This window comes from Balaenoptera ricei, chromosome 2, assembly GCF_028023285.1.
Source record: "Balaenoptera ricei isolate mBalRic1 chromosome 2, mBalRic1.hap2, whole genome shotgun sequence".
NCBI lineage: Eukaryota > Metazoa > Chordata > Mammalia > Artiodactyla > Balaenopteridae > Balaenoptera > Balaenoptera ricei.
In genome coordinates this window covers 183,358,841-183,386,660 of record NC_082640.1, presented here as the reverse complement: position 1 = coordinate 183,386,660, position 27,820 = coordinate 183,358,841, and the positions used below count along the sequence as shown (strand labels likewise).

The 27,820-nt window shown below is 44.3% G+C and overlaps 1 protein-coding gene across 1 annotated transcript; it reads right to left on the bottom strand.

The window, feature by feature from the left end:
* Window positions 1-423: 423 nt before the first annotated feature.
* On the bottom strand, window positions 424-27,229 carry YY1 (YY1 transcription factor). The gene is made up of 5 exons (XM_059914991.1): window positions 26,415-27,229; window positions 12,296-12,458; window positions 4,295-4,355; window positions 2,417-2,575; window positions 424-1,589 (listed from the first exon to the last, which is right to left on the bottom strand). Exons 1-5 carry the CDS (start codon window positions 27,085-27,087, stop codon window positions 1,407-1,409), a joined length of 1,239 nt encoding a protein of 412 aa, XP_059770974.1. The 5' UTR covers window positions 27,088-27,229; the 3' UTR covers window positions 424-1,406.
* Window positions 27,230-27,820: the final 591 nt, after the last annotated feature.

Below are 27,820 nucleotides of genomic sequence, written 5' to 3'. Positions count from 1 at the left end.
GCTACAATGTGCTAGCATTTAAAGATTCCACTAGATGGAGGAACCAAGGCTCTCAAACCAAACAGCCAATAACCATAAGTGTTTCCTGTTAGACAAGCCAGGACCTGCAGGAGTTGCCCTGAGGGCGGCCTGAGCAATGGAAATGCCTGGTCTCCCCTCTGCTCGCGCCCCCTGCCAGGTAACACCTTACCTTGAGAACACACACAGGCCAGGGCACACACTGCTTCGGTCACATGTTTGCTGGGGGAGCTAAAACCAAAATCCTATTACCAACGGGCCTGGTGTGGGGTACTCTGAGGTAGTTCCTTAACTCGGGATGCCTGTTACCTACTCTCTCTTTCAGAATTCAGTACACGTGGGAAGTATTAAAATATCCATGCATTGCTTTAATCACAAGTCACTGTAATTGAGTGCAAAATAAAGGAAACTTGAGTTGCTTTATTTAACTTCCAATTTCTGGGAGGCTCAAGAATTATAATTATTCTGGACAACAAAAGGAAATAAGACTGTGCTTACAGATCTTTTTCTGCCATATTCTTTCTGTAGGATTGCTATTTTATTGTTGCCCTTTCTGTTACACGGGATGTACACATCAGGTGTTAAAAGGTACAATACATTCTACGACTGAGCACCACTTTCTGTAACTGAACAGGCAAAGAAATTACACTGAACATCAGCATCTGGCAGTATTTTTCGGAAAAAAAAAGTGACTAAAATGGGTTTAAATTGATTAACACTATTAAATCACATCTAATATTTTGATACTACATGATTCAATACAGCTATACGATACAATTATACAAAATGTGTTAACATCAAAGAATACAACCAAAATTAAGATAGCAAACAAAACCTATATAACTTTTTTTTTTACAGGAAAATACTTTTGAAGTATGCATGTAACTGCCCATTCTTTTAAAGAAAATCTACTGCAAGCAAAGTTATCAACCTCCAGAAAAATCACACATAGCATTACTAAGCATATCCCCAAAAAGTGTACAATATGCACACTTGGAAAATACAAAATTAAAAAAATTGTAAGCAACAGGTGAGCTTCATATTTATAAGAGTGTGAAAAGAAGTCCCATTTTTAGCACTGTTGTATAAAGAATTGTCTTTTGATGCGAAGTTCATGAATTGTCCTCCTGTTGGGACCACACTTTACAAAAACACCGTGTTTTTGAAACGAGATTACAGAGCAAGATAGAGCATCTTAGCAATGTCATCTTATTAAAGTTTTTTTTTTTTATTTTTACTACTTTATCAAAACATGTCCCTTGGGTATGTAGGATTCATTTTTAAAATTCTTTTCTAGAAACAATATACAAAGGAGAGGCAAATTTATTCCCAATCACACTCCTGGAAGATGCTTCCCGAGGCTGAGAAGGGTCTTCTCTCTCTTCTTCTCACTGGTTGTTTTTGGCCTTAGCATGTGTTAAGATGTGAGATTTCAGGTTAGTCGACTGAGCAAACTTCTTATTACAACCGTCGAAGGGGCACACATAGGGCCTGTCTCCGGTATGGATTCGCACATGTGTGCGCAAATTGAAGTCCAGTGAAAAGCGTTTCCCGCAGCCTTCGAACGTGCACTGTCGAGGAGAGACCAGAGACAACCCGCTCAGACTCCAACCAGGCCCGGGAGGGGGCAGCGCACTGCTGGGGGGAGAGCAGCCTACCTCTTCTACCTCACTCGGCTCCTCCCTGCCCCTCCTTGCCCCTCCCTGCCCTGGGGGGAAGCTTTTGAGATACAGTCTAAATTAGGGGGCAGGGAGCTGTAACTCTGCCCGGACAACTCCCAGGACCCATGCATAGCCCTCATGAATTTTTTAAACACAAAGTAAGAGAAACATTCAGCAAAACAGCAAGAATCTTCCTAAATCTCATGTTAGGGTCCTAACATTTGTGTAAATATTTCAAATAATAAGAGACAAACGGTTAGGAAGGTTTCTGGTGTCAAGTATCAAAAAGAACCATGTTAGATTTACCAGCTGCCCTGCTAATTCGTTCACTTGTTCATGGGCTTCTAAAAACAAGGCAAAATACTATTTTCACAGTTACTCTCCTACAGCAAAAATTTTAGAAGTTCCCTGTCAATTAGCAGTTCAATATACTATAAAAAATAAGCACAGCAAGTAAACTGCTTTAATCCCACAGTGAACGCATGAGAACTTCTGTTTTAGGCTTGCTCTCGAGCAATCCCGTGTTTCTCCTGACGTCAAGTACACTCCAGGAACACCTCGACACATCCCGTCTCTGGTACCACACAGATCACACGCGGCGGAGTCGAGAGCTGGGGCAGCCCCCCGAGTGAGTCACCAGGACCCCACTGTGGCCTCTCTGGGCGGCGTCTCTCCAGCACTGCTGCCGCCCTGCCTACACCTGCGGGGACAGCGGAGGGAGGAGGGGCTGGCTCTACCTGAAAGGGCTTCTCTCCAGTATGAACCAGTTGGTGTCGTTTTAGTTTTGAGCTCTCAACAAAAGCTTTGCCACACTCTGCACAGACGTGGACTCTGGGGCCGTGGGTGTGCAGATGTTTCCTCATGGCAGAGTTATCCCTGAACATCTTTGTGCAGCCCTTCGAACAGAGAGAGAAGCTTAGTGGTTCACACTGCAAACTGTTACAAACGATTCTACCGCTTAACAGCCTTCACTGACACAATAAAACGACCCTCCCAACCTCCCCACATACATTTTACTTCATGTTACAGTAGAAATATTGAATTATTTACGACAAAAAAAAACCCAAAAACAAAAAAACAGCTGAAAAAGGCCTTAACATGTAATGCAAACTTCTGTTTTACAGTGAGGAAACTGAGGCTTAGAGATGTCTTTAAGTAGACTTGCCCAAGGTCACGCTACTAGTAGGAGCCAGGCTGGGAGTAGAACCCGACACCCTGGCTGCCGGCTACGCCCCCAGATGAAGTAACAGAAGCCCTGAGAGAAACGGAGTTAAGATGACGGCCGTCCACCACTACCTTTGGTGGGCCCCGTATTCTGTGCTGCAAGAATGGGCTGTCATTCTCCATCGCCTACTGTTCCCTCTTCTCTCTTTGCCTCTTTCCCCTTCTTGACAGAGAAAGAAGCAAGAGGGTCTCCAAGGAATGGCAACTACAGAAGAAATTTATTTTGTGAGACACTAGGAAAAGAAGCAGGTAAACTGATACCAGAGCGGGGGGGGGGGGGGGGAGGCAGATGGGTAGGCAGTGCTCGGGAGAAGCATGTCCGGCACCATTTCTTCTGCAGTTGTTGCCCAATAATGGAGTGAATGGGGAAATGATCAGACAGCAGGACAGAAGGACAGCACGAGTCAACACTGCACAGCTTCACAGGCAAGGGGGGCGGGGGGGGGGGGGGGAAAGGGGACGGGGCGCCACAGTTTTTTCACCTTGACCCCTAGGCTGAGTTTCCATTCAGAAAATGGAATTGGAAAAAAAAAAAAATCTTATTGGAAAAGAAGTACAGAGAGAAGCTAGAGAGAAGATGAGCACTTAAGGCCTGTTTTCAAATGCTTATTAGTATTTGGCCTCAAAAGAAATGCTTTTACATATCAAAATTTCCACAGCAAGAACATTAAAAAAAGAGACAGAAAGAATTTGTGGGTGCACAGTCATCAGAGGTGAGACCACGAAAGTAAATTTATCCTTCTCCAACTGTTGTTGTTGTTTTTTTAAATTTTTTATTCCATTCAAAATCTCTCCCCTCCTGTTTTTCTGTACCACCTACTTGATACTTTTCACCTCCAATTAAGTTTAAAACAGACCCAATCAATATCTCAAAGTACTTTTTAGGCTATCATTAAAGACTAATAAATAGCCACATTTGAAAACAATTAAGTACTCCCTAGGAACACACAATTAACAGGGTAAATTAAAATTGTGAAGGAAATGATGAAGTCTTATTAGGGTCACTTCAGCAACATCCCAAATGATTTCCAAATTTCCATAAGGAGCCCACAGTCCCATAAAAGTCCATGGGTGAGACACAACCCAATGCCTTAAGATTGACTTGTTAACAATCCAAAAAGAATAAAATCCTAACAGAGTATATTCAGTACACAGTGATAATAAAAACACTGGCACCCTACAGTAACCCCATTTAATAGTATTTAAATTTAAGTGGCCTTTATGGAACAACAAAACTTACATCACAAAATACAGTCTCTTGAATTTAGAAACCAGATTATAGCTCCTCACTGAATCTCAATTATGAAGATGGAAATAAAAAGTGCGATTTCTTATAAGCTCTCTAAAACTTCCTTCACAGTAATGAACACTTTCCCCCTAGCATTACTTACTTTATGAGGGCAAGCTATTGTTCTTGGAGCATCATCTTCTTTAATTTTTCTTGGCTTCATTCTTACCAAACGGGGGGGAAAAAAAGAGAGAGAGATTTGTAGGAATGGGTAGACTCATCTGGCATAAATCATATAGTCCCTAAAATGCTTTCCCTATAAGTACAAAAACTAAGATTACGACATGCTTCCGTGAAGGGGAAGGGATGAGAAAACTCACATTCTCCGAGGACCTGCGACTGTGAAGAAGCACTCTTCCACCTACAGGTACGTATGCTCAAGCACAAGCACGACCGAGTGGCTGCCTACGGCCTCGCAGCTAATAAGCTGGTGCAGCTTAGGATGGCACTGTGAGCTGTGTGATTTAAGTATCTGCTCTTTTCCCCAAACTCTTTAAAAAATAAAAAAGACCAACAGCCCCCAAATCATAGATGAAACTCCTAGTGGGAACAACGTGAGGTAAGCAAAGTGAGGTATCCAAAAGCAGCTGCTGTGATAATAAGGGTGCTTTAGAAAAGGAAGATATGGGAGGGTCTTAAAACTATACATCCTATACAACTGCTTAAAAAAGGGGGGGTTGTCCATCTTATACTGACAGAAATGATCTTTAAAACAGACTATTTTTTAAAAAGGGTACAGAAAATTCCTTTTAAAAAGAGAATTATTTATATACATATAATAGCTCAAGGAAACACAGCAAACTGTGAGCATTGGTTACTCTTGGGAGGAGCCCCTAGGGACTGGCGGGAACACCCCCCCCCCAAACCTTTTCACACTGTTTAATTTTTATCATACTATTAGTTTTGGTGTTGGTGGTGATGGGAGGGAGATTATAGTTTCGACCACTTGGGCGGTCAGGGAGAGCCCTGCTTGTGGAGTTACTACCCAGAGCTTGCTTATTTGGTAACTTACCTACCTGCTATTTTCACTGAACCAACCTTTGGTCTTTTGTCAAAACTTTCTCTCCAAAACTACCTAAAGATCTGTGTGTGGTAGAGGGTGAGAAATTAAGAGTTCCTAGAAAAACTAGAAAAAAAGATTTAAAATCTCTGAAACCGATGTCCTTGTCCCTAGTTTTGCCATCTCACTCTCCTGTATGAGGGAGGACGCGTATTTAATACACAACTAAGCCGATGCTCCCTGAGAGTAGGCTAATTCACCACCACTCTTTTACTGTGAAAGATCGCTGCTGTCATCTTTAAGGGAGCCAAGGCCCTAACAGTATCATCCTTCTTCACTCTTGGTCTGAGAAAAGGATTCCCTGATGCTCCTTACTTTATAAAACCTGAACTCATGAAATCACCTCCTTAAACTTTCCACACCCTGGATGAGCAGAGGTGAAACAATTCATCTGGTAGCTATAACTTATCTCTAAGGAGTTTGTTCAAGACAGTACAAATTTCCTACTTGGAATTCTAAGAGAACGTTTTCAGTCTGGTATCCTCCCCAGTCCAACCCGGTAGATACTTGTTCTTTCTTGTACTTGGAAGATTACCACATCAGTTAGCAAACATTTTCTAAGTGCCTGCTGTGTACAGGGCTCTGAACTAGCCTATGTTACCTTAAACACAGTTTGGGTCTGAGTTCACAAAACCAGGTACAACAAAAATTTGGTGCCACTGCGCCACCTGGAGGTTATAATAACAGAGTCTGAAAAATAATAGTGATTCATATGACAGGGTTCTACTCCAATCAAATGTTAATAATAAGAACTGTATATTAAGAACCAAGCTTCAATCTTCCCAATTAAGATGTTTACTCTTTGATGATTCCACTCAAATGCTGTCTTGGCTGTGAAGATAACTACATGATTATCTTTGTCCAAATTCATAAAATGGTACTAACCTAAAAGAGGGTGAATTTTACTGTATGCAAATTATCTCAAAAACAAAAACTCTGACTTTAAAAACACATTCACTGGGTTGACAAATACGTCATACTGACAACCTTTCCCCTTTTCCACCCGCCTTAGGGCTCGAACATGGGGACAATGGCAGTGAAATGCCTATGCCCGTAGGATAGGTGTGGCCCAGTTACCTACGAGGGTCCCCAGACCTCACAAATTTTCTTAAATTCATTCCTAGGAACTTAAATTTTTTTTATCATGGAAAATTTCAAATATACACAAAAGTAAAGAGAACAGTCCTATGTGCCATTCACCCAACTCTTGATTTATTTTTTGAATGTTATTAAGTGGTATTTCTTCTTAAAATGTCGTTTTTAAAATGTGTGCTAATATTTAGCAATATAATTAATTTTAGAATGAGAGTTTAAAACGCATCTGGGCAAACACCCTTGGACTCAAGGAGGAAGTGGAGGTATTTAATTGCAGCCACTCTTAAGCTCCTGAGCAAATCACTCTTCTTCACTTCAGAGTGGCAAGTGAGGCAGTATATGCAGGTACCTTTTACATTATATTCGAATGCAAACACTAAAAAGGTCATTTTCCAAACAAGCGTGCCTAGATTGAAAGTGTTCTGTTTTGTGAGTAAAGACTAAAAATCTTTGTGGCAACAATTGGTACATAAACCTACAAAATAAAAAATATATATATATATTTGAAATCCTAAAAAAGAGAGTAATTTTTTAAAAAGACTAAAATTATATCCTACTACTTAGAATACCTTCTTGACCCACCCAAACTAGTCACTCACAAGTAACCAAGATATGTTTCTCACTGACTGAGAAACGTACAAAGCTCCTGGACCTGGAGATGGTGACAAACAAGAGCATTAGCATCATGAACGAGGCGGAGTGGGATGTGTGACTGGGTGCTGGCTTCAACCAGCTGCACGACCTTGAGCAAATCACTTAACTTCTCAGCCTCAGTTTCTTATTCTGTAAAAAGGTATTAATGCTACCTATTTAGAGCTGTGAAAATTAAGAGATGATGTGCATTAAGCTCTTGAGAAATGACGGCTATTATTACCGCCAACCTGTGCTAAATGCGCCTAGGCAAAAACTGAGTTCATTCCTTAAAAAAATGCCAGTTGTATTTAACAACCCAGAAGGTACTGGTGGCTCCAAACCACCACTGTCAACTAAAGGACTGAGAGACTGAGAAAGAACAGCACAGGTAAAGTGGAAAGGCCCCCTCCATGTATTAGAAATTATATGGAGGGGCCAGGTAGGCAACAAAAGTTTCCTGTTCAATTAAAAATAGAGACTTTGTGCCCTATGACGTGACTGCTGATTTTACACTCTGCCATTCTGCATACATTGTAAAGGCTGGACACCAGTACCACAAACTGCAGGAATTTCCTGGACAATTTTCAGCAGGGCATTATGTAAACCAGAAGTTCTGACTAAGTTAAATCTGTAAATGTCCCAGAAGCCAAGATGAAACATTTCTGAAGAAGTGATTCTTGAATGAAAATAAGCAGCTTAGCTGACTCCAGACTGGAACCAGCTGTGCTGACGGGACAGAAGGCCCTGTGTAACAGCGCTACCATCTGCAAGCACCGTTCACCTCCCTTCTTTGTGTCGCCTAAGACAAACGAGCCCAAGTTTGTTCAACGGGTTCTCTCTTAGTGTACGTTCACGTGGTATTGAGGGGTTTTACGGCATTTCAGCTCCACCATCACACTTCATCTTTATATCAAACCAGTGAAAAAGTCTCAGGGTGGGTAGTGAACCACAACAAACCACCACCAACTTGGGACTGACCTAACCACTTGTTATTCTCATCTTCCTGCACAGAAGGTTTCCAAAGGGCTAAGTTTAGTTAATGAAAAATGCACACAATTTAATCAGGGAACAGAATTCTCCAGGTCCCACCCACTGACCAATTTTTGAAGTATTTACTAAAAAGACATTTCAAGAAAGAACAAAATCACCATAGTCCCACCTCCGCAATACCGTGACTTTCAAATAAGTCATCATTTCTTATACTTGTTCACACACACTAAGTGATTTACTAAGCGGTCTAGGCTCAGTACAGCAGGAACCTGAACATTCTTTGGTCAGTTCCAAGTCCAGTCCAGAATCCTACCACCCCAGTATATGGAGGGGAGGGGAAAGCAACTAACATGCCACCTTAAGCCGAGAACTGAGTCACAGGGTGGGGATGGATGAAAAGAGGAGGCCAGGAGAACAAGTTCTGTGCATTATTATAAGCCAAGAAGATAAGATATGGCCCCCAACAGTTTGAAACTTGGCGCTTCTTTGTCAACAGCTTTGAGACCCAGTCACCATTCTGGGGTCTCTGGAAAGTCCTATTCACAGCTGTTACATTGTCAGAATGTGAAGCCCTAACAGAATAGGGCATTCCGGGCTCAACTATTTCTCACCACCACTGCCCAATTAGATTTATTTGGTTTTACATCATCTTTTCAAGAGATACTATGGAAAATGGGGACGAGAATGAGCCCAACCTCACAACTGCCCAAATCCTGTACCTTTACTTTGTACATGTTGTCAAGGGGAGCAAGATTACATTCTATTCTGTATACAAAATGAAATCTTTAACAGGCTGATTATAAAAGAAAATAAACACACACTATATTCAGGTAATTACATAAGTAATGCTTACTAAAGAATTTGACTGTGTGCTAGGATCATATTTCATGCTCTCCAAGTCCAATACAGTAGAGCTTCAGTTACCAAGGAGAGAATTTTCCTAGAGTCAAGTCAAATGAGTGTTCTCTCTTTAAATATTGTCAAAATTATGCCCCATTTTTAGGCCATGGTTTTCTTAACCCTGCCACCCTTGTCACGGAGTTTCTGACTATCTTCTCTTCTTTAGAAGACTCTTTCCCATACTACCAAGATCTTCTAGCTTCTTGCTCATTCTATCCACTACTGAATGAAATGGACTTTTCTTGAAGAAATTCTTACAACCCACTGACTTCCTATTCTAAACTGAGCAAGTTTTCCAGCCTACTGCACAGCAGTCTTGATTTTCTGTTCACTGTATTCTTTAGGAAGTCTTCCCTTTGATGTTCATCCTCATTGTACTGGAGCACACCCTCAAGTAACCTCTTCAGAAAGGAGGCATGCAACATAAAATGAATCCTTAGGTGTCTAAAATTGCCATTGTTTTGCCCTTGTGTTGGACTGATAGCTTTGCTGGATCAAGAATTCTATGTTTACAATAATTTTCCTCAGAAATCTCAGAACATTGCTCCTTTGTCTTCTAACTATCTATTGCTGTTGAAGAAAATTCTCATTCAGGTTCAATTATCATCCTTTTGTAAACCTATCTTTTCTCTCCGGAAGCTTTTAGCAACATGTGCCTGAGTTTAGAGCTGAAACATCCTGGAGTTTCTGTTCAGAGAACTGGGGACAAGCTTTAAGATTGCTGACCCAATTCTCCAGCAAGGGGAACAACGCTAAGGGCCACCAACACCTCATCACTTCTACTGCCCACTACCCATGGGCCCCACCTCTCGGCAAAACCTTGCCTCAGCCCTCTGCTCCTCCACCAGAATTACTTCACAATATATTATTTAGAGAAATACTTATTCTTCCCTCTCTTGGCCCTTCTGGAAACTCTACTGGCTCTTGGAATGCTGTACTTACCTTTTTCTTTTCTCTTCTTTTCCTTTTTCGCCGCACCCCACGGCATGTGGGATCTTATTAGCTCCCTAACCAGGGAGGTGCAGTGGAACCCGTGCCCCCTGCGGTGCAAGCGCGGAGTCTTAACCACTACACTGCCAGGGGAAGTCCCCTGTACTTACTTTCTTGAGTCTTCTACCTGTCTGAATGATCCTTTGGCTCTGTCACTGGTTCTGAATACAAGGGCCTTCCCAAGACTTTACTCTTTTCTCTCCAAAACCTCCTACTGCCCCCGCCAAGAGCTTATTTACAGAACCCTCTCACGCTCTTAGCCACTCCCCATCAGATGGCTCTGGCCCTAACTTACTTCCTGAATCCACCTCAAGTCCAGCACGGATGTCTCTTCAGCATCTACAACCAAACACTGCACACTCTGAACCCCAAACCAGCACCCTCTCCCAATTTCCCTGTCACCTATGGAGCAAAGCTTTTAATGCGCATTTAAAAAAAATTAATGTGCATTTGCCCCTCCCTGTAGACATACAGCCAACCTGTCTCTGTCTTCCACTGTCTCCTGTCATCTCTGTCACATTTACTCACATTTACATAGTCTGACCGCCACCCGCCACAATTCTGGCTCAGGCCTTCATGAGCTCTTGTTCAACTGGTTTCTCCCACTTCCTGGGTGTCCCTGCACCCATCCAGCCTGGATACAGCTGAAAAGTAATTCTCTCAAATTAAATCTCTGATCATACAACCCCTTCTCTACTGCTCAAAAAAACCTTCACCAGCTGTCTACTACATACATACTAAAGAGCCCGTATCTTGGCCCAGTATTCACAGGCTCTAATGATCTGGTTTACGTTTACCTAAACCCAGTCATTTCCTTGTAAGCACCCTAATTCACAGCCAAACTTGACTACTTCTGTTTTCTGAATATATACTGGATAGTGAGTATGTATTCTGTGTTCATGTTGTTCTGGCATGGAGGCCCCACCGTGAAAACCCCATCCACCGTCAGAACTCCATGTTCTTCAAGGCCCAAATCAAACGCTGCCCCCTCCACAAAGCTCTCCTTGATTCCCGTGTTCCATCTCTCTATCCCTGGAATAGCAGCCCATACCCCAATACATCTGAGTACCATAAGGAAGATGTGACTCACTTTAGGAACACATGACAACATTAAACACAGGTATATTTGGCTCAATCTGTCCAAAAACTCTTGACCTCACTGCTAACTATGTATCCTACAGATTCCATTTTTATTTGTACTTTTGGTGGGGAGGGGAGCAGGGCAGTTAATATTTAATTCACATATCTGTATTTAAAATACAAACAGCAATAAAAGCTGGAACACGGTGTCATTAACAAAAGGATAGGGCCTTCAGTTTTTTAAAGCCATGATAAATCAGAAATAAATTAATGTTTATATTCCCTATAACTACAGTTTCACTGGAAAGGAGAAAAGGGTACTGATCCTTTTATCGAAGCACAATGGTATTCTTATACCCACATGACATGTGGAGAAACTGAGGTTCCAAATGGCCAGAGGCCGCCCAGCTTGTTTTTGGCGGGCTGGGAGAAACCAGGACACCCCAGGGTCTCCAGCTCTTCCCTACTCTGCTCTCAAGAGACGGGGTGGGGGGTGGGGGTGGGTGGGAAAGGTGCTCCACTCTGTCAGACAGGACAGGAGAGCACAAAGATTTCTTTCTTACTGATTCTGTCTTTGCCTCCATTTCCTGGGCTGTTCCAGGTTCCATTCAACCTCAAGTAGGGAAAAGGAGTATACTTCCTACTCTAGATTAGTTCATTTCATTTTATTTAAAATTTTACATCTGTGTGGGTTTTCTCACGTCCTTATAAAAACTGCCAAACTATACTAGAAAATAATGTAAAAAGGGGCCAAGGTTTCTATAGGAATCTGGCTGGTTTCAGGCAAAACAAATAAACAACCATTGGGTTCAGACCTTCCTTCCTGCTCCTCACCTTGGATAGTCGGGCACAGGGTCCTGGCCCTAAATATTTGATCTCTTCCTGTCATGCCAGCTTAAATCAACAAAACACCGGGAGCCTAACTGATGACATGCTGAAATCGGAACTGATGAAGTCCTTTCCAGCGGTCAGCTGTACAAATCCAGTACAGACCCAGGCCTCCAGCAGCTTCAGACCAGGACAATACACGCAAATTTAAAATGTATACAAAGAGGCCAGGAGGCAGTGTAAAGATCCATTTCCAAACAAATTACGTGCAATTTTATTTATTCACAGCAACATCAATTACAGAATGAAAGAGTAGGTATTTGCTTCATCTTATTCAAATCTAAAATGTTGCCACTTACATTCATAGCACAGTTACTACTGAAAATAAAAACCAACTGCTTTTGTTTTCAGAAGCTTCCCTAGAGCAAGAATACAAACCACTATTGTAACTTAGGCACCAAAAAACACAGCTGGCAACACTCAAGTACTTTCTTTAACTAAAAGAAAGGAAAAGTTCTTATAACTTACCTAGCAAATTCTGCTAGTTGTTTGGGATCTGAGAGATCAATGCCAGGTATCCCTCCAGGAGGAAGTTTCTTTCCTGTCATATACTCTGAATAATCGGGAGGTGAGTTCTCTCCAATGATCTGTTCTTCAACCACCGTCTCATGGTCAATATCTTTTTTTTCATCTGAAAAACATCATAAGATGGATCGTCTTAGCTGAGTAAAGAAGTATACGTAAGCAAACACATTTTTAAAACTATAAAAAACGCTTTCGGGCTTCCCTGGTGGCGCAGTGGTTGAGAATCTGCCTGCCAATGCAGGGGACACGGGTTCGAGCCCTGGTCTGGGAAGATCCCACATGCCACAGAGCAACTGGGCCCGTGTGAGCCACAATTACTGAGCCTGCGCGTCTGGAGCCTGTGCTCCGCAACAAGAGAGGCCGCGATGGTGAGAGGCCCGTGCACTGCGATGAAGAGTGGTCCCCACTTGCCGCAACTAGAGAAAGCCCTCGCACAGAAACGAAGACTCAACACCGTCATAAATAAATAAATAAATAAAAGAACGTGAATTTCTTTAAAAAAAAAAAAAACACAAAAAAACGCTTTCCTTAGCAGCTTCTTAAACGGGGGATTTACAGCCGTTACCTCTTACCCACCCAGTCTTTCTCCTCAATCTCTTAAAACCCTGTTTCTGCTTGAAGGTCACCAAAATCCTCAATGCCAAAGTCAACAACCTTTCCCTCAGTGTTCCTTCTTAGCCCAGTGGGAAGCGTTGGCCATTACTGTCCTCAGCACCCACTTTTCTGGGTTCTACGCCCACTTCTCTAACCGGCGGCTTATCTTCGGCTTCCTTGCTTCTCCTCCTACCACTTCTCAGAGTTCTGCTTTCTGTCCGCCACACACACTTCCTGTTAACCACCAACTCTGCAACGCTGACTCAGGTCTGATTTTCTAGCCTTCACCTCTTAGCTAGCCTCTTGCCTACCGCTCCAGCCTCCTCATTCTTCACTCTTCTCCCCTCACTCTTAGCTCCAGCTATATTGGCCTTTTAAGTTCCTCCAATGTACCATGGCCCATCCACCCTAACCTCATGGCCTTTACCTGTGCAATTTTTATTGACTACAATGTGTACTCATAGCTGTATGATTTCTGTCACCCACTCCCACTAGACTGTAAACTCCACGAGGACAGGGATATTTGTCCGTTTTCATCCCCATGTATCCCTAGAGCCTCGCTCTGAGTCGGCATGTAGGTTGGTCCTCAATAAATATGGGTTCAGGGACTTCCCTGGTGGTCCAGTGGTAAAGAATCCACTTTCCAATGCAGGGGACATGGGTTCAATCCCTGATTGGGGAACTAAGATCCCACATGCCTCGGGGCAACTGAGCCCACGGACCTCTCAACTACTGACCTTGTGTGCCTCAATGAGAGAGCCCGTGTGCCACAACTAGAGAGAGAAAATCCGCACGCCACAACTAGAGAAGCCCCCGCGCGGCGGCAGAAGACCCCACATGCCTCAACAAAGACCCCGCATGCCACAACTGAGACCCGACGCAGCCAAAGAAATAAAGAAAAATACATAAATAAATAAATTAAAAATGTATTCAAAGAATGTAGGAGAGCTCTACTTATATGTTCTAATACCATCACAAATCCAACAGGTTAAAAAAAAAAAAAAAGAAAAAAAAAGGAATACTGACCCCCACAATGAGTCCCCTATATTCTACACACCAAATCCTACTGACCATTCTGGGTCCTAATGCTGTCTGGTCTCATTTTACCATATCTAGTATTTTATTTCTCCTTTGCACATGCCCTCTATATTCCAACCAGCCTGTTTTTCACACAGGTTAATTCAGAAGTGCTTGGCAGGAAATATTCAGTAAGAATAAGGAGTTTCTCCCTTTCCTCTTTCTCATCACCTCTCTCCAAACCCAGCCTACCCTCTGGAGTCTAGCTCAAATTCTCTAAGGGCTGGCTGATTTCATCGCTCCAACCTCAGATTCTTACCTTTGAATTCCTGGATTATTTCTGAATAATAACACTGATGAACTCTAAATCATGCTGTTTTGAACTTCTGTTGGCCTTGTCTCTCAAACTAGAGTGAAGCGCCCAGAGACCAAAACCAGTCTTCTACTACTTTGGTGACTAAAGCAGAAAATAGAATGCTTCAAAACTCTCAATGCTAACTGAAAATTTCTGCTTCTCCATCAAATTGCTTCACAATGCAAAGCACAGACTACAACAGTTTTAAACTTTAAATGCTTCTCCTTTCCCACCGCTCTTCACTTTAGGGAACATTATAGGTCATTACAAGGAACCACAGAATATAATAGCAGCTGACATGTTATTGAATGTTTCTGGGAAGGCACTATTTTAATCACTGCACATATTACCCTATGAAGTGGGCAAATTAGCAAGTTCATTTTACAGAAGAGAAAGCAGAGACACAGAGAGGTTAAGTAACTTGCTCAGGGTTAACCAGTTAGTGAGTAACAGGGGTGAACTCTAAGACCTGCGCGCTTTACTGTTAGGCTCAGCGGCCTCTTGTTTGGAACTAGAAAGAACCTGATAATATAACCCAGGTTACCCATTTACATATGAAGAAGCCTAAGAAAACCCAGCTGGATGCATTACTAAAAAAGAACAGGAAATGTGGTTATCGATCACAAGTTACAAAGCTGGGACTCCGCACTGTGACCAGGTTCTCTCATTTCTTTTCTCAGGGCTGTGATAATTCCTTTACCCTCTGATCGCTCCAGCCTAGGCACAACTACTACCACATCAACTTTCTAGTGGTATCGAAATAAACTGGTGGGTAGGGGGGCTATTTTTCTTCACTGAAACGATTTTTCTTCTCACAGTGAAGACACATTCTTGTTTGTATCTTTCTAATAAATACAAGAATGATGGCAAGGTTGAGAATCACTGCTGCTCTGAGCAAGCCACTGATAAGGATGATGTCTCAAGTGTGCTGGGGCAGAAAGAAACCTGAGCTCTTGGCATAAAGGAATCACAGGCTCAACCATTCCTTGTATTAGTTCAACACGTAATACTGAGGGCCTCCTGTGAGCCTGGCACTGTTCTAGGCAGCAGAAACAAAACCAGGTCTCTGCCCTCTTGGGACTTACATTCTGGCGAGGGAAGCTGTCTCAGTCGGTTCCGGCTGCTATAGCAAAAATACTCTAGACTGGGTGGCCTAAACAGAAATGGATTCCTTACAGTTCGGGAGATCAAGGTGCCAGCCCGTTGAATCCCTTCTTCCTGGTTCCCAGACATCAGATGTCTTCTTGTTGTATCCTTACATACACACCATTTCTCATCACATTACATAATTTCTGTCTCTTATTATAAGAGCACTAACCCCATCCATGAGGGCTTTATAACCTAATAACTTTCCAAAGGCCCCACCCTCCAAATACCATTGCATCAGGGATTAGGGCTTCAACATATGAATTTTGGGGTGACACAAACTGAAGTCGAATGAGGAAATATTTCTTGAGGATCAGTTCTTAGTTCCAACATTCAAGAATATAAAGTACCGGGCTTCCCTGGTGGCGCAGTGGTTAGGAATCCGCCTGCCAATGCAGGGGACACCGGTTCGAGCCCTGGTCTGGGAAGATCCCACATGCCGTGGAGCAACTAGGCCCGTGAGCCACAACTACTGAGCCTGCGCGTCTGGAGCCTGTGCTCCGCAACAGGAGAGACCGCGACAGTGAGAGGCCCGTGCACTGCGATGAAGAGTGGTCCCCACTTGCCGCAACTAGAGAAAGCCCTCGCACAGAAACGAAGACGCAACACAGCCAAAAATAAATAAATAAATAAATTTATATATATATAAAAAAAGAATATAAAGTACCCAGAAAACAATCAAATGATTAAGAATTAGAATACATGGGACTTCCCTGGTGGCACAGTGGTTAAGAACCCGCCTGCCAATGCAGGGGACAAGGGTTCAAGCCCTGGTCTGGGAAGATCCCACATGCCATGGAGCAAATAAGCCCACGTGCCACAACTACAGAAGCCCGCGCGCCTAGAGCCCGTGCTCCGCGACAAGAGAAGCCACCGCAATGAGAAGCCCGTGCACCGCACTGAAGAGTAGCCCCCGCTCGCTGTAACTAGAGAAAGCCCACGTGCAGCAATGAATACCCAACGCAGCCAAAAATAAATAAATAAAATAAATAAATTTATTTAAAAAAAAAAAAACAAAACAGGTTAGATTCAAGTTTTATTGTGGAGGAGGAATGAACATGGCTGGGTGATGAATCAGACCGGTGGGGGCGTGGAAGAGGGATGTCAAGTATGCCATCTCAGTTTCTTGTTTGTGTTTCGTGGAGGACAGTGGTGTCATTAGCTAAGATGGAAAATGGGGGAAGAGACAATCTGCAGGAGAGGATCTGGAATCCCACTTTGGTTTGGTTCCACTAGCTAACTGTGCGACACCTAGTGGACAGACCTCAAGGAGGTAAAAAATAGCTACGTACTGGGGATAAGAAGAAATTAGGTTGGAGAGAAATATAATGGGAATCACTGGCATACAAACTGCATTTAAAGCTGCAGAAATATATCTTATCTATAAAAAAAATATAGAAAGAGAAAAGGCTCAGAACCAAAAGCTGTGTAATTCCAATATTGAGAGAATGAGGACTTTGCAAAGGAGACTGAAGAGATATGTTCAGATGGAGAGAGAAAACCACCTTTGTCTAATGAGAATCTTAATCAGTGACACACCAAGTGAAAGTGGCACAGTGAAAGCAATCTGTCCTGAAGTACACACAATAAGTGCATGATCTGTACATCGTTTTAAAAACCGTAATTAAACTGATTAAACGTCAGTCTGCTTTTGATTATCACTATATACTTGCACTTCAAAAACAATGTCAATGATATTCTTTCCTTAAAAAAAAAAAAACAAAAAAAACTTCTGTTGGTCTAAGTTCTAAATAATTGCTGTGGTTACTGTATGCTTTCATAATATATACTTAAAACTTCATATTATCATCACATTTCTTACTTATTCCTTAACAAACACTGTATTTCATGGAAGTTAATTTGGAGAACTCCTTGAAGACCAGTGCACAGAAACTGTAAAACAGAGGGTTGTTAACTATTCAACAGCAAAATTTAAGAAAATAAACTATTTATATAGGGGAAAAAAAATCACATTTCAAAGAAGACTACTAGAGAAATGACAAAAGATGCTAGGATCTATTGCCAGAAGAAATCAAAGATGTCTGCCTCATTTCCACCAAGAACTGGACACATATTAAAGCAACAGATCAAATTATGTCACTGTTTATAATTTGGCCATTTTATCTGATTTTTGCAAAGAAAATCTTCAGAAGTTTTTGCCAAATAGAAATTTATGATGCACTAAAAGACAAATACTGCATTTACAGACCATATGTACATAAGCTTCCCTCTTTGTTCAAAAAATGTAAGTGAGAAGTATTAATTCATTTTTTCTTTTTGTACAATTTTATTTTAAAATGTTTTACTATTATAATATGTATTCAAATACAGATTTTCACTGCCTGCAGTGGCCATTATTATATTCCTTCCATTTCAGAATTACTACTGAAATAGATTTCGCTGTATAGGGGAGGATGAAGGTGTTAACTGATCAGCTCTGATTATCAATTTTCTTATATGTGTTACTGAGTTCTAGCGACTGGCAATGGAGTAATTATCAAATACACATCAAGGGACTTCCCTGGTGGCGCAGTGGTTAAGAATCCGCCTGCCAATGCAGGGGACACGGGTTCAAGCCCTGGTCTGGGAAGATCCCACATGCTGCGTAGCAACTAAGCTCGTGCGCCACAACTACTGAGCCTGCGCTCTAGAGCCCTCGAGCCACAACTACTGAAGCCCGAGCGCCTAGAGCCCATGTTCCACAACAAAAGAAGCCACGGCTATGAGAAGCCCGCGCATGGCAACAAAGAGTAGCCCCTCCCCCCCTCACCGCAACTAGAGAAAGCCCGCGGGCAGCAACGAAGACCCCGACGCAGCCAAAAATAAATAAAATAAAATAAATTAAAAACAAACAAACAAATACACATCAAAGTAAAGCATGTTCATGAAACAAAGTATCTAAATTTGCTTTAAAATCTGTTTTGTATATTCTCCTCTGGAGTTTTCCTTGAGGGCAGGACTTAGTTAATTATCTCATTGTTTCAAGGGGACAGGGTTAATCCACATTAGAAGTGTCACCAAAATCAGTTTCTATAGACCTGAAACTAACATAACATAGTAAATCAACTATACTCCAAAACAAACAAAAAAATCGGTTTCTATAATCAACGTGACTTAAACTTATAATTGTGATTATACAACGCAACTGGGCAGAGCAAATGAAAACGAAATCTCAGAATTCCTGTTTGGAAAAAGCTGAGAAAACAAGTCATTGATTCAAAGAAGTAGGGTGGTAGGAAAAATGTAATATTGAGAAAACTTCTAGTCAAAAGTGTGGATTAGATGATTCCCATGCTCACTAACACTACGGCTAGAGGCAAATGACCTACAACAACCAGGCCTAAGATGGAAGGTGTTGGAAAAACAAACTCTAGCCAATATCATCCAGGAATGGGGTGGCACACTTTGAATTGTTTCCGCAGGGCAATCTATTCATTCACATTTTAAAAACATTCTTTTTTCTGTACATGGACCTATTCAAAAGGTTAAAAAGGTACATAAATAAGTTCCTGTCTCTTAGCTATTCAGTTTCTAAGTTACCAAAGCTATAGCCACTCTCAGTCGTTTGAGAGGCAAAGCAAAGAGACTCAAACCATTTACAGTCAAAAAGAAATGACTAAGGAACTAAATGTAAAGGCTGGGAGCACTCTACAGGCCTAGAAAACAGGTTCAAAAGTGGAGCTTCACATGCCCTCCATGCTCCCACCAAACTGGTTTGCTTGCAATGTTATTCAATGTCTGATAAAAGGTATGTGAACAAACACAACGCTCCTTCCCTTCTTGCCCACCTCTCATCCCCCATCTGGGCTTTCCAAAGCCCAGATCAAGATCTCTTTCCTTCAAGAGGCCTCTCATTGCTATCACTGAGCCTTCTTTGGTTTCCTTATTTATTAAAGGGTAGACCACCTATCATATATAAGGCTGAAACAAGGTAACACATTAAATGGGAACCATGGTGTCTGGAAAAGAGGTGTGCAAAAACACCTTTATTCCAAAAAACAAACAAACAAAAAACCTTTATTCCACTTTGCCCTCCCTCCTGGGCCTAAGTGGAAGAGTAGGTCCTATGCTTATGGTTTTTAAAGAATGTTAAACTTTTAAAAACTATAGTAAGCAAGTAAAGAATCACCTTCAATTAGGTTACATTTAAGTCTTTTGGCTGCTCCAAGACACTACATGAAATCTGACACTATACTAGCTGGAATCTGTGCATTGCTATCACTCAGTGGGCCCCTTCATATAGAAAACAGTTTATTTTAGAATTCAGTCCTAAGAAAAGTTTGATTCCCTTAGAAGTTTTTCTATCTTAGAATCAGCTAACAGTAGTATAGTTTCCTTATTTATCTTGATTGCCAGGAAGCTCATTAGGGTTGACCCTAATGCTTCCTTTTTTTCTGTGATCCTGATTTTCACCAATTTACATATTACTTTACCTACTTCCCTATTTATTTATTTATTTGTGGGTTGGCTAGATTTTGTTTCTCCACACCTTCCATCTTAGGCCATTAATTTTGGTCTGACCATTCTAGGTAACTTTTGACCAAAATGACATTATCTACTCACCACCGCCATCAAGCCAAACCTTCACCGAAATGGGGGAGAGCTAATACTTGAGATTCATTGCTAAGCAACAAAAAATCAGACATAGGCTGTTTCCACTTTTCCCCACTAGCAGAGACCTTAGGCAGGGATACTATCATTTACTGAGTACCTGTTTCATGCCAGCAACTGTCACATTCCTCAATTCAAACAAAACCTTTATGGTATTAACCTCAAGTTTTTGGTTGAAGAAATCAAGCCTCAGAAATGCCAAGTAGTGGGACTTCCCTGGTGGTCCAGTGGTTAAGACTCCGCGCTTCCACTGCAGGGGGTGCGGGTTCGACCTCTGGTGGGGAAATAAGATCCCACATGCTGCATGGCGTGGCCGGGGCGGGGGAGAAATGCCAAGTAGTGTATCTAAAGAGGCACAGTAAGTGGTAGATCCAGCATTTGAATCTAGAACTGACTAAAGTCCATGCTTTTTCTAAAAAACGAATGCTTCTCTACCCTCTCCTCACACTTACTACTCCTTTTCTGAAAGTAGTAATAGGTAAGAGTGGTATTTTGGACTCTAGGCTAGGATCTGCCTTATAGCACAATTCCATGTACTCATTCACTCAGTTATTTACTGAGAATCTTCTATGTGCCTTGTACCACCGTTAAGGCTGCAGGGTTACAGCCCAGGACTTACACTCTAGAGGAAGTAGACAAGCAGCAAGTTAAAAGATAAAAGCAAGACAATTTCAGGCGGTGCTACAAAGAAAATAAAACAGGGTTGAGAGAGAATGATGGCGAGGGGGGTGCTAATTCGAAAGGATGAAAGGGTAGGCCTCTGAGAGCTGAGACTTGAAAAACAGATGGCACTAAGAAGGTGAACATCTGGGGTCAGAGCACTGGAAGCAGAGGTAAGAGTAAGTGCAAAGCAACAAGTTCAAGAAACTGAAAGAAGGCTGGGAAGGTTGGAGCTTAATGGGAGCATAGGGACAAGGAAGGAAGTCAGGAAGGAAAGCAGGGGCCAAATCATGTGTGGCCTGGCAGGTTACGAGAAGTTTGGATTTTACTGAATGCAATAGTATGTCTCTGGGATGATGATGATGGTGATGTGTGTGTGGAGATATAAAACATAAAATGTACCATTCTAATAACCATTTTTAAATTTACAGTTCAGTGGTTATCAAGTATATCCACACTGTTGTGCTTGAGGGATTTTTAGGCAAGGGAGTGAATTCACATAATTTAAGCCTTAGACTCTAATTCAGAAAGGAATAGTGTGTGTGTGATCCAGTCAGATCCCCAGAAGTAAAATCCAGCAGTCTGTATTCAGTCCTTGTCAAGAATCTATAAAAACGTAGTTAGTATAATAACCATATGTATTACTACAAATTACAAGTGAGTTATCAACAAAATTAAAAATTAAAAACCAACTCTCAATTTGGAGTCATGGCAGCAGCTTCTATTTTTTTTGGGTGCTTAAAATCTAGAAGACAAAAAGGGGAAAGAAGGGAGCAGAATTGAGAACTGGAAAAGGAGAAAGACACTTCGGAGTGTTTTTAAGAGTGTGATACTCTGAGACGCTAGAAATTCTACCTGAAGTTTACGGCTCTCCTAGGAGAGGAGACAGGGTCCAGACACCACAGAACAGCCCCTAGCACAACAGTGCCTCTTTCCCTGCCCCTCAGCTCTTATATTTGAGGGGAATAACTTACACAAGAAAGAAAAGAGCCCATCACAACCATTTACATTAGCTTAATGTTTATTCATATCTGAAACCACACTGTAAGATTAAAGTAACTGAATAGTTACTATGAATTTTACTCAAGAGAGTTCCTATTATCTCACCAGATCATGTTAAAATTGGGTAGTTTTCTTTAAGAAATTGAGTGTACTGCTTCCTTTTGTCACATAAGAATTCAGAAAGGAGTAGAATTTCTTTGCTGTAAAGGAAATGAAAAATGCCTTTTGGGGTCCCCCTACTCCAACAAGTCATTTTACAAAGATCCCAAGGTCAGAAGTTAAGATATGCCAAGGTCAGATCTCTGGTCAGTGCCCTCTAAAGGGAAATTTGATGCTGCTACTAATAAGATTCCCAGAAACCACTGGGCTTGCTGTTACTGATAATTAATCACAAAGCTAAACAGAATGGGACCTACTAACACAAGACACCTAGGACTAGGAAATGGCTCCTCTCCTGACCTGTGAAGTCCACCATAAATAGGAAGGCACAACCTTACACAACAGAGTCAACTAACTTCCAAGAGCTGCCCACATCTTCCTAAGAGTCTGCTAACAGTAATGACATGAATGTTTTCTTCAACATCCAGGTAGTGTTTCTGATGCCACATTTTGAAAATACAATGTTTGTGTGTTTATCCAATAATACAATAGGACACAACTCACTGGTAAATGTTCAGATTTAAAAACTGTAAAAAGTTTTCACTTTTGTTCACTCTTCCCATGGGAAGTAGTGAGAGCAGTTTATAAATTGGTCACCTAGAAAGAGAAGGTCATGAGATGACAAAAGAACGTAGATCTTAGGAAATGTTCCTTCTTGATAATTGTTTTTGCTAATAACCTGTTGTGGGCCCTGAATTTCCCAGCCTTAAAACAAACTGATCAGACTTCCCTGGTGGCGCAGTGGTTTAGAATCCCCCTGCCAATGCAGGGGACACAGGTTCAATCCCTGGTCAGGGAAGATCCCACATGCCTCGGAGCAACTAGGCCCGTGCGCCACAACTACTGAGCCCGCGTACCACAACTACTGAAGCCCGAGCGTCTAGAGCCCATGCTCCGCAACAAGAAAAGCCACCGCGATGAGAAGCCTGCGCTCACTGCAACTAGAGAAAGCCCGCGCGCAGCAATGAAGACCCAACGCAGCCAAAATAATTTTTTAAATAAATAAAACTGATCTTACTAAAGCAGGCATCAAAACAAATAGAAAGGCTTTTTGTAAATATCAACCCAGGAGTCTGGCATGCTTTAAAAAATTATTATTCATTCTCTTCCAAAAGCCTAAAATGCTAGTTGTAGGTAGGTCAGGAGCCGTGGCCTCTTCTGACACGGATTTTTCTTTTCCTACTGGGGGAGACAGCTGTTGACTGGAGGTGGTGGGGAGGGAGGGTTAATAATCGGGAGACGCAACCTGACAGCACCGAGGCTTATCAGTAAGCCAGGCTTCCAGAGCTACCAGGTTAGGCATTGGGCTCTATGACTCAGGCTGCCCTTTGTAGGTCATGGGGTTGACAGGATTACTTTGGAGGGTTTCTTGGGCTTGGCTCCATGGGAATTTACATTTATGGCATCTCTCCTTAGTGATAAAGAGCATGGTAAAAAAGGCAAAATAGCGAATGGAATGGTTAGGATTAGTAACTTTTGGCAAACCTGAACTTTCTGAATATATAAAAGTGAGAAAAAATTTAATACTTTTTGACTTTCTTTCAATTTGCTGATTCTAATGTCAATGGTTTTCTGCTCTGCGATGTTTTACTCGATCTAGCACAAAGCACTTCTATATTTGGTCTAACCGAAGATAGTTAAAATACCAACAGCCTCGAGTGAAGGTCACAAATTCTAACTACCTGAAACCTCAAGATTTGAAAGCCTTCTTAGGTTTCTCTCAAAACTAAATGTTTTAAATACTCAGCTCTTATTGTTAGCTTTCCTACTCGACCCAGTGATTTAGTTAAGTGGTTTAGTTTTTAATAAGTTCTACAAATGAGGATGTCGCTCCCAAATTATAGTGATGAACATCTAGGGAAAAAAAAAAAACATAATACTATGCCCTATATCTGGCAACAATGAAATGTTCATTAATTACATGCCAGGGAAAAAAAGCAAAAACAAACATGGGCCTTAAAGCAAAGGATTAAAACTATTCAAAACACAGTTAAACCGTGATTAAATATTAAAACATATTCAGCCTTAACTAGACCTTACTTTTCTCATCTGCAAAAATAAGCAGCTCCTGCTGTTTTATCTCTACAATGGCATATTACTCAGCCGTAAAAAGGAAAGAAGCACATTCTACAACTTGGATGAAATCTTGAAAACAGACTAAGCCAGACACAAAAGGCAACATATTATATGATTCCATGCAAACAAAATGTCCAGAACAGGCAAATCCAGGCAAAAAGTAAGATTAGTGGTTGCCAAGGGCTTGGGGGGGGTGGGGGTGGGGAATAACAGTTATGGGGTTTCTTTCTGGGATGATAAAAATGTTCTGGCATTAGATAGTGGTGATGATTGCACCAACTGCTGAATACAGTAAAAACAACCGAACTGTGCACGTGGGAATGATGTCAATAAAAAGAAAAGAAAAAAAGCAGATCTCTAGGGACTCTTTCAGATCTGTAACTACTCTACTACAGAACTACTAGATTCCCTTTCTGCTGTTCCATTCAAAAGATACCAACCATACATGCCAGACAAGTAACTCTTTAAAGAAATGGACATTAAAATACCCCTAAACTGTACAACCCTGTAGCAACCACTTGCAGAGAGAAAATAATGACTTTTAAGCTAACCTGATATGTACCACTTCAAGTAAAGCCTACATCACCAAGTTTTCTGAGTATGGAGAAGTGGGTTAACAATTTGGTAAGCTCAAATGCAGAATATATAAAATACCCTGGTTTTCTTAATTACTATAAAGCCAACATGACCATACCGTGAGAAAAAATAAATATAGCTTTATGTGGTTAAGGTATCTTTCCCCAAGTATCTAATTTCAAACGATATCCCGAATTCAGCAAACTCATCAATAACCAACACCCCTCCCTTATTCCATTCCGATTAATAATGGGAAAACATGGCTTTTAGTTCCAACACGATCACTGTGCAATCACTCTGCGCTACCAGAATGCATACAGAAGGGATCTTTTGATAACCTTTTAAGTACTCAAATATATGTTTCATTGAAACCTATAGCCCCTGCTAAACTCAAAGTACTGGCAGTTCTACCAGGCCCTCCGAAATCCAGAACAGCAGCGCTGTTAGCACTTGCTATTACATTTTGACAGAACCTCCGCTCCTTCGCTCAGTCCTGAGTCACAGATCCATCCAGCTTTAGTTATCTCCGCCTGGGGCTTTCGGTCGATACGATACAACCAGACCAGCTTCTCAGTCCAGACTTTTCGCCTATTTCATTCGTTCCTGAGAATGTTAACAACGCTTCAATACTCAACGTTCACCACATTTTGAGGCCCCATCCAATTGTGAGAATTTATTAGACAGCGCTGGAGTAACTATGGCGTAAAGTATTCTACCACTTAAATCTAATTATCACAGCTACTAGGTTAACTAGTTACCGCAGGATTATTCTCAGTCTATTTACTATTCCAACAATTTAACAAGATAGCCTGTGGATAAGATAATAGGATAACAACTTGAAAACACCAGTTACGAAGTAAAAACAGAAAGATTTACATATGCAGATAAGGCTCTTCTGCCCCAGATATTTTCTTTGGCCCTCGTTCAAAGCAGTACTAAAACAGTAGAAAGACCCTTTCCAGAATCCTTCTTTTCACGGGAAAAATAAGGAGTTTTCTATCAAGTAAAAAGCATCTGGCAACTTTACTTGATTTGATCAATTTAGTGGCGAACGTTCCTAGCTGTGTAACTAACCAGCCTTCCTGCAAAAAACCAAATACTTAAGAAAGGAAAGAAAACTCCCCCAAACGCCCAGGACTGAGAGCAATCTGCAAAAACCCGCGGCACCTCTCACTAGGCGCCGCGGGGGGAGCAGAGGCGAGGCCCTCGCCGCAGCGCGGTGACAGGCCCCGCCGACGCCGAGCCCGCACACACGCGAGCTCGACGTGCCGCCCAAGTCCCGCCCCGCCGAGGCGAGGCGAGGCGAGGCGAGCGCGGGGAGCGCGGCCGCGGGCAGGATCCGGCCTGCGCGCGGGGCGGGCGAAAGGAGGGCCGGGCGGGCGCCCCCGCCCCCCTCGGAAGGCGCCTCCCGGGAGTAGTTGAGGCTCCGGGAAGGGGCGGGGGCGGAGCCGGGGCAGCGACGCCCCCCAGAGGAAGGCCGGGGAAAGACGGCGGCCCGGGCGCGAGGTCCAGGCCGCGCAGCCCCGCCAACGCCCTCCCGCGCCCCCGGGCCTCCCGGGGAGACGGCCTCGCGGCCGGCCGGCCGGATTCCGCGGACAACGGGCCCCGGGCCGACTGCTGGCCGAGCACGCCCCGCCCCTCCCCGCCCCGCCCGAGGAAACTACGCCATTGCGGCCTAGCGGGCGGCGCCGCGCCTCCGCCGCCATCTTCGCCGCGCCGCCGCCCGCCGCCCCCGCCGCGGCCCGCCATCTTTTGGGGCCGCCATACTTGCCCCGCGAAGAAGATGGCGGCGCCCATCACACACATAAAACATGGCTTCCCTTCAAAACAAAAACATCCCGGGGGCCGGCGCGCGCCGGCGCTCACCTGAGGACCACATGGTGACCGAGAACTCGCCCTCCAGGGTCTTGATCTGCACCTGCTTCTGCTCCCACTTCTTGTTGCCCGCGTCCGCGCCGCCCGCCGCCCCGGCCCCGCCGCCGAGGTAGCCCTTCTTGCCGCTCTTCTTGCCGCCGCCCTTCTTGACGCGGCCGCCGCCCGACGACGACGAGCCGCCGCCGCCGCTCTTGCCCGCCGCCGCCACGGTGACCAGCGTCTGCTCAATGTAATCGTCGTCGCCGCCGGCCGGCGCGGGCACAGGGATGAGGATCTGGTCCTCGAAGCCGTCCTCGGCGCGCAGCCCGTCCGAGTCGTCGCCGCCCACCACCTCCTCGCGCGTCTGCACCAGGATCACCTCCTGGTGGTGGTGCACCTGGGTCGGGTCGTCGGTGACGAGCGGCTGCAGCGCGATCATGGGCGGGTGGTGATGGTGGTGGTGGTGGTGGTGGTGGCTGCCCGCGTGCCCGTGGCCGCCCCCGCCGCCGTGGTCGCCGCCGCCACCGTCCTCGTCGTCGTCGTCCTCCTCCTCCTCCTCGCCCACCACCGTGGTCTCGATGGTCTCCACCGGGATGGTCTCCACCTCGATCTCGTGCAGCTCCACGATCTCGGCCGGCATCTCCGAGCCGTCCGTGGCGATGTAGAGGGTGTCGCCCGAGGCCATGACTGAGGGCTCGGCCGCCACGGCCGCGGCGGCCTCAGCTCCGGGGCTGCGGGCAGGCGGGCGAGGAGGCAGCCGGCCGTGGGGAAGGAAGGCAGAGGGAGGAAGGCGGCGGGCGGGCGGGGGGAGAGGGGGCGGGCGGCGGGGGGAAGGGGCGGGCGCGGCGGCGGCGGCGGCGGGCTTCCCCGCCTCCTCGCCTCGGTGCGCCCCGCGCTCGCTCGGCCGCTGCTCGCCCCGGCGCCCCGCCGCGCCTCGGCCGCCCGCTTTGGCCGCGCCTCCTCCCGCCCTCCGGGCCGGCGCTCCGCTTTCCCCTTCCTCCTGCGCCTCCGCCTCCTTCCACACAAATACCAACTCCTCACCCCGAGCCCAGATCTCGCCGCCGCCGCCGCCGCCACACTCCGCTCAGGCTCGGCCTCGCGAGACTTCCGTGCAGCCTCGGCCCGCCCCGCCTCGCTCCTACTTGCCTGCTCGCCCTCTCGCTCCTCCTCCTCTGCCAATCGATCTGCCCGTTCGCCGCCGCGGCCCCGCCCACTCAACCCGGGCTCCTCCCGGATTGGGGCCGCGGGGACGGCCTCCGCGCGCGCTGGCTGCCGCTGCGCGTGACGTCAGCGCGCCGCAGCCGCCGCAGCCGCCGCGAGTCGCGCGGCCCCCGCCCTTCGCGGTGCCACAGCTGCGGAGCCCGCCGCCCCGGGCCCGGGCCGCACTCGGGAGCGGGGCGTCGACGCTGCAGCCGCCG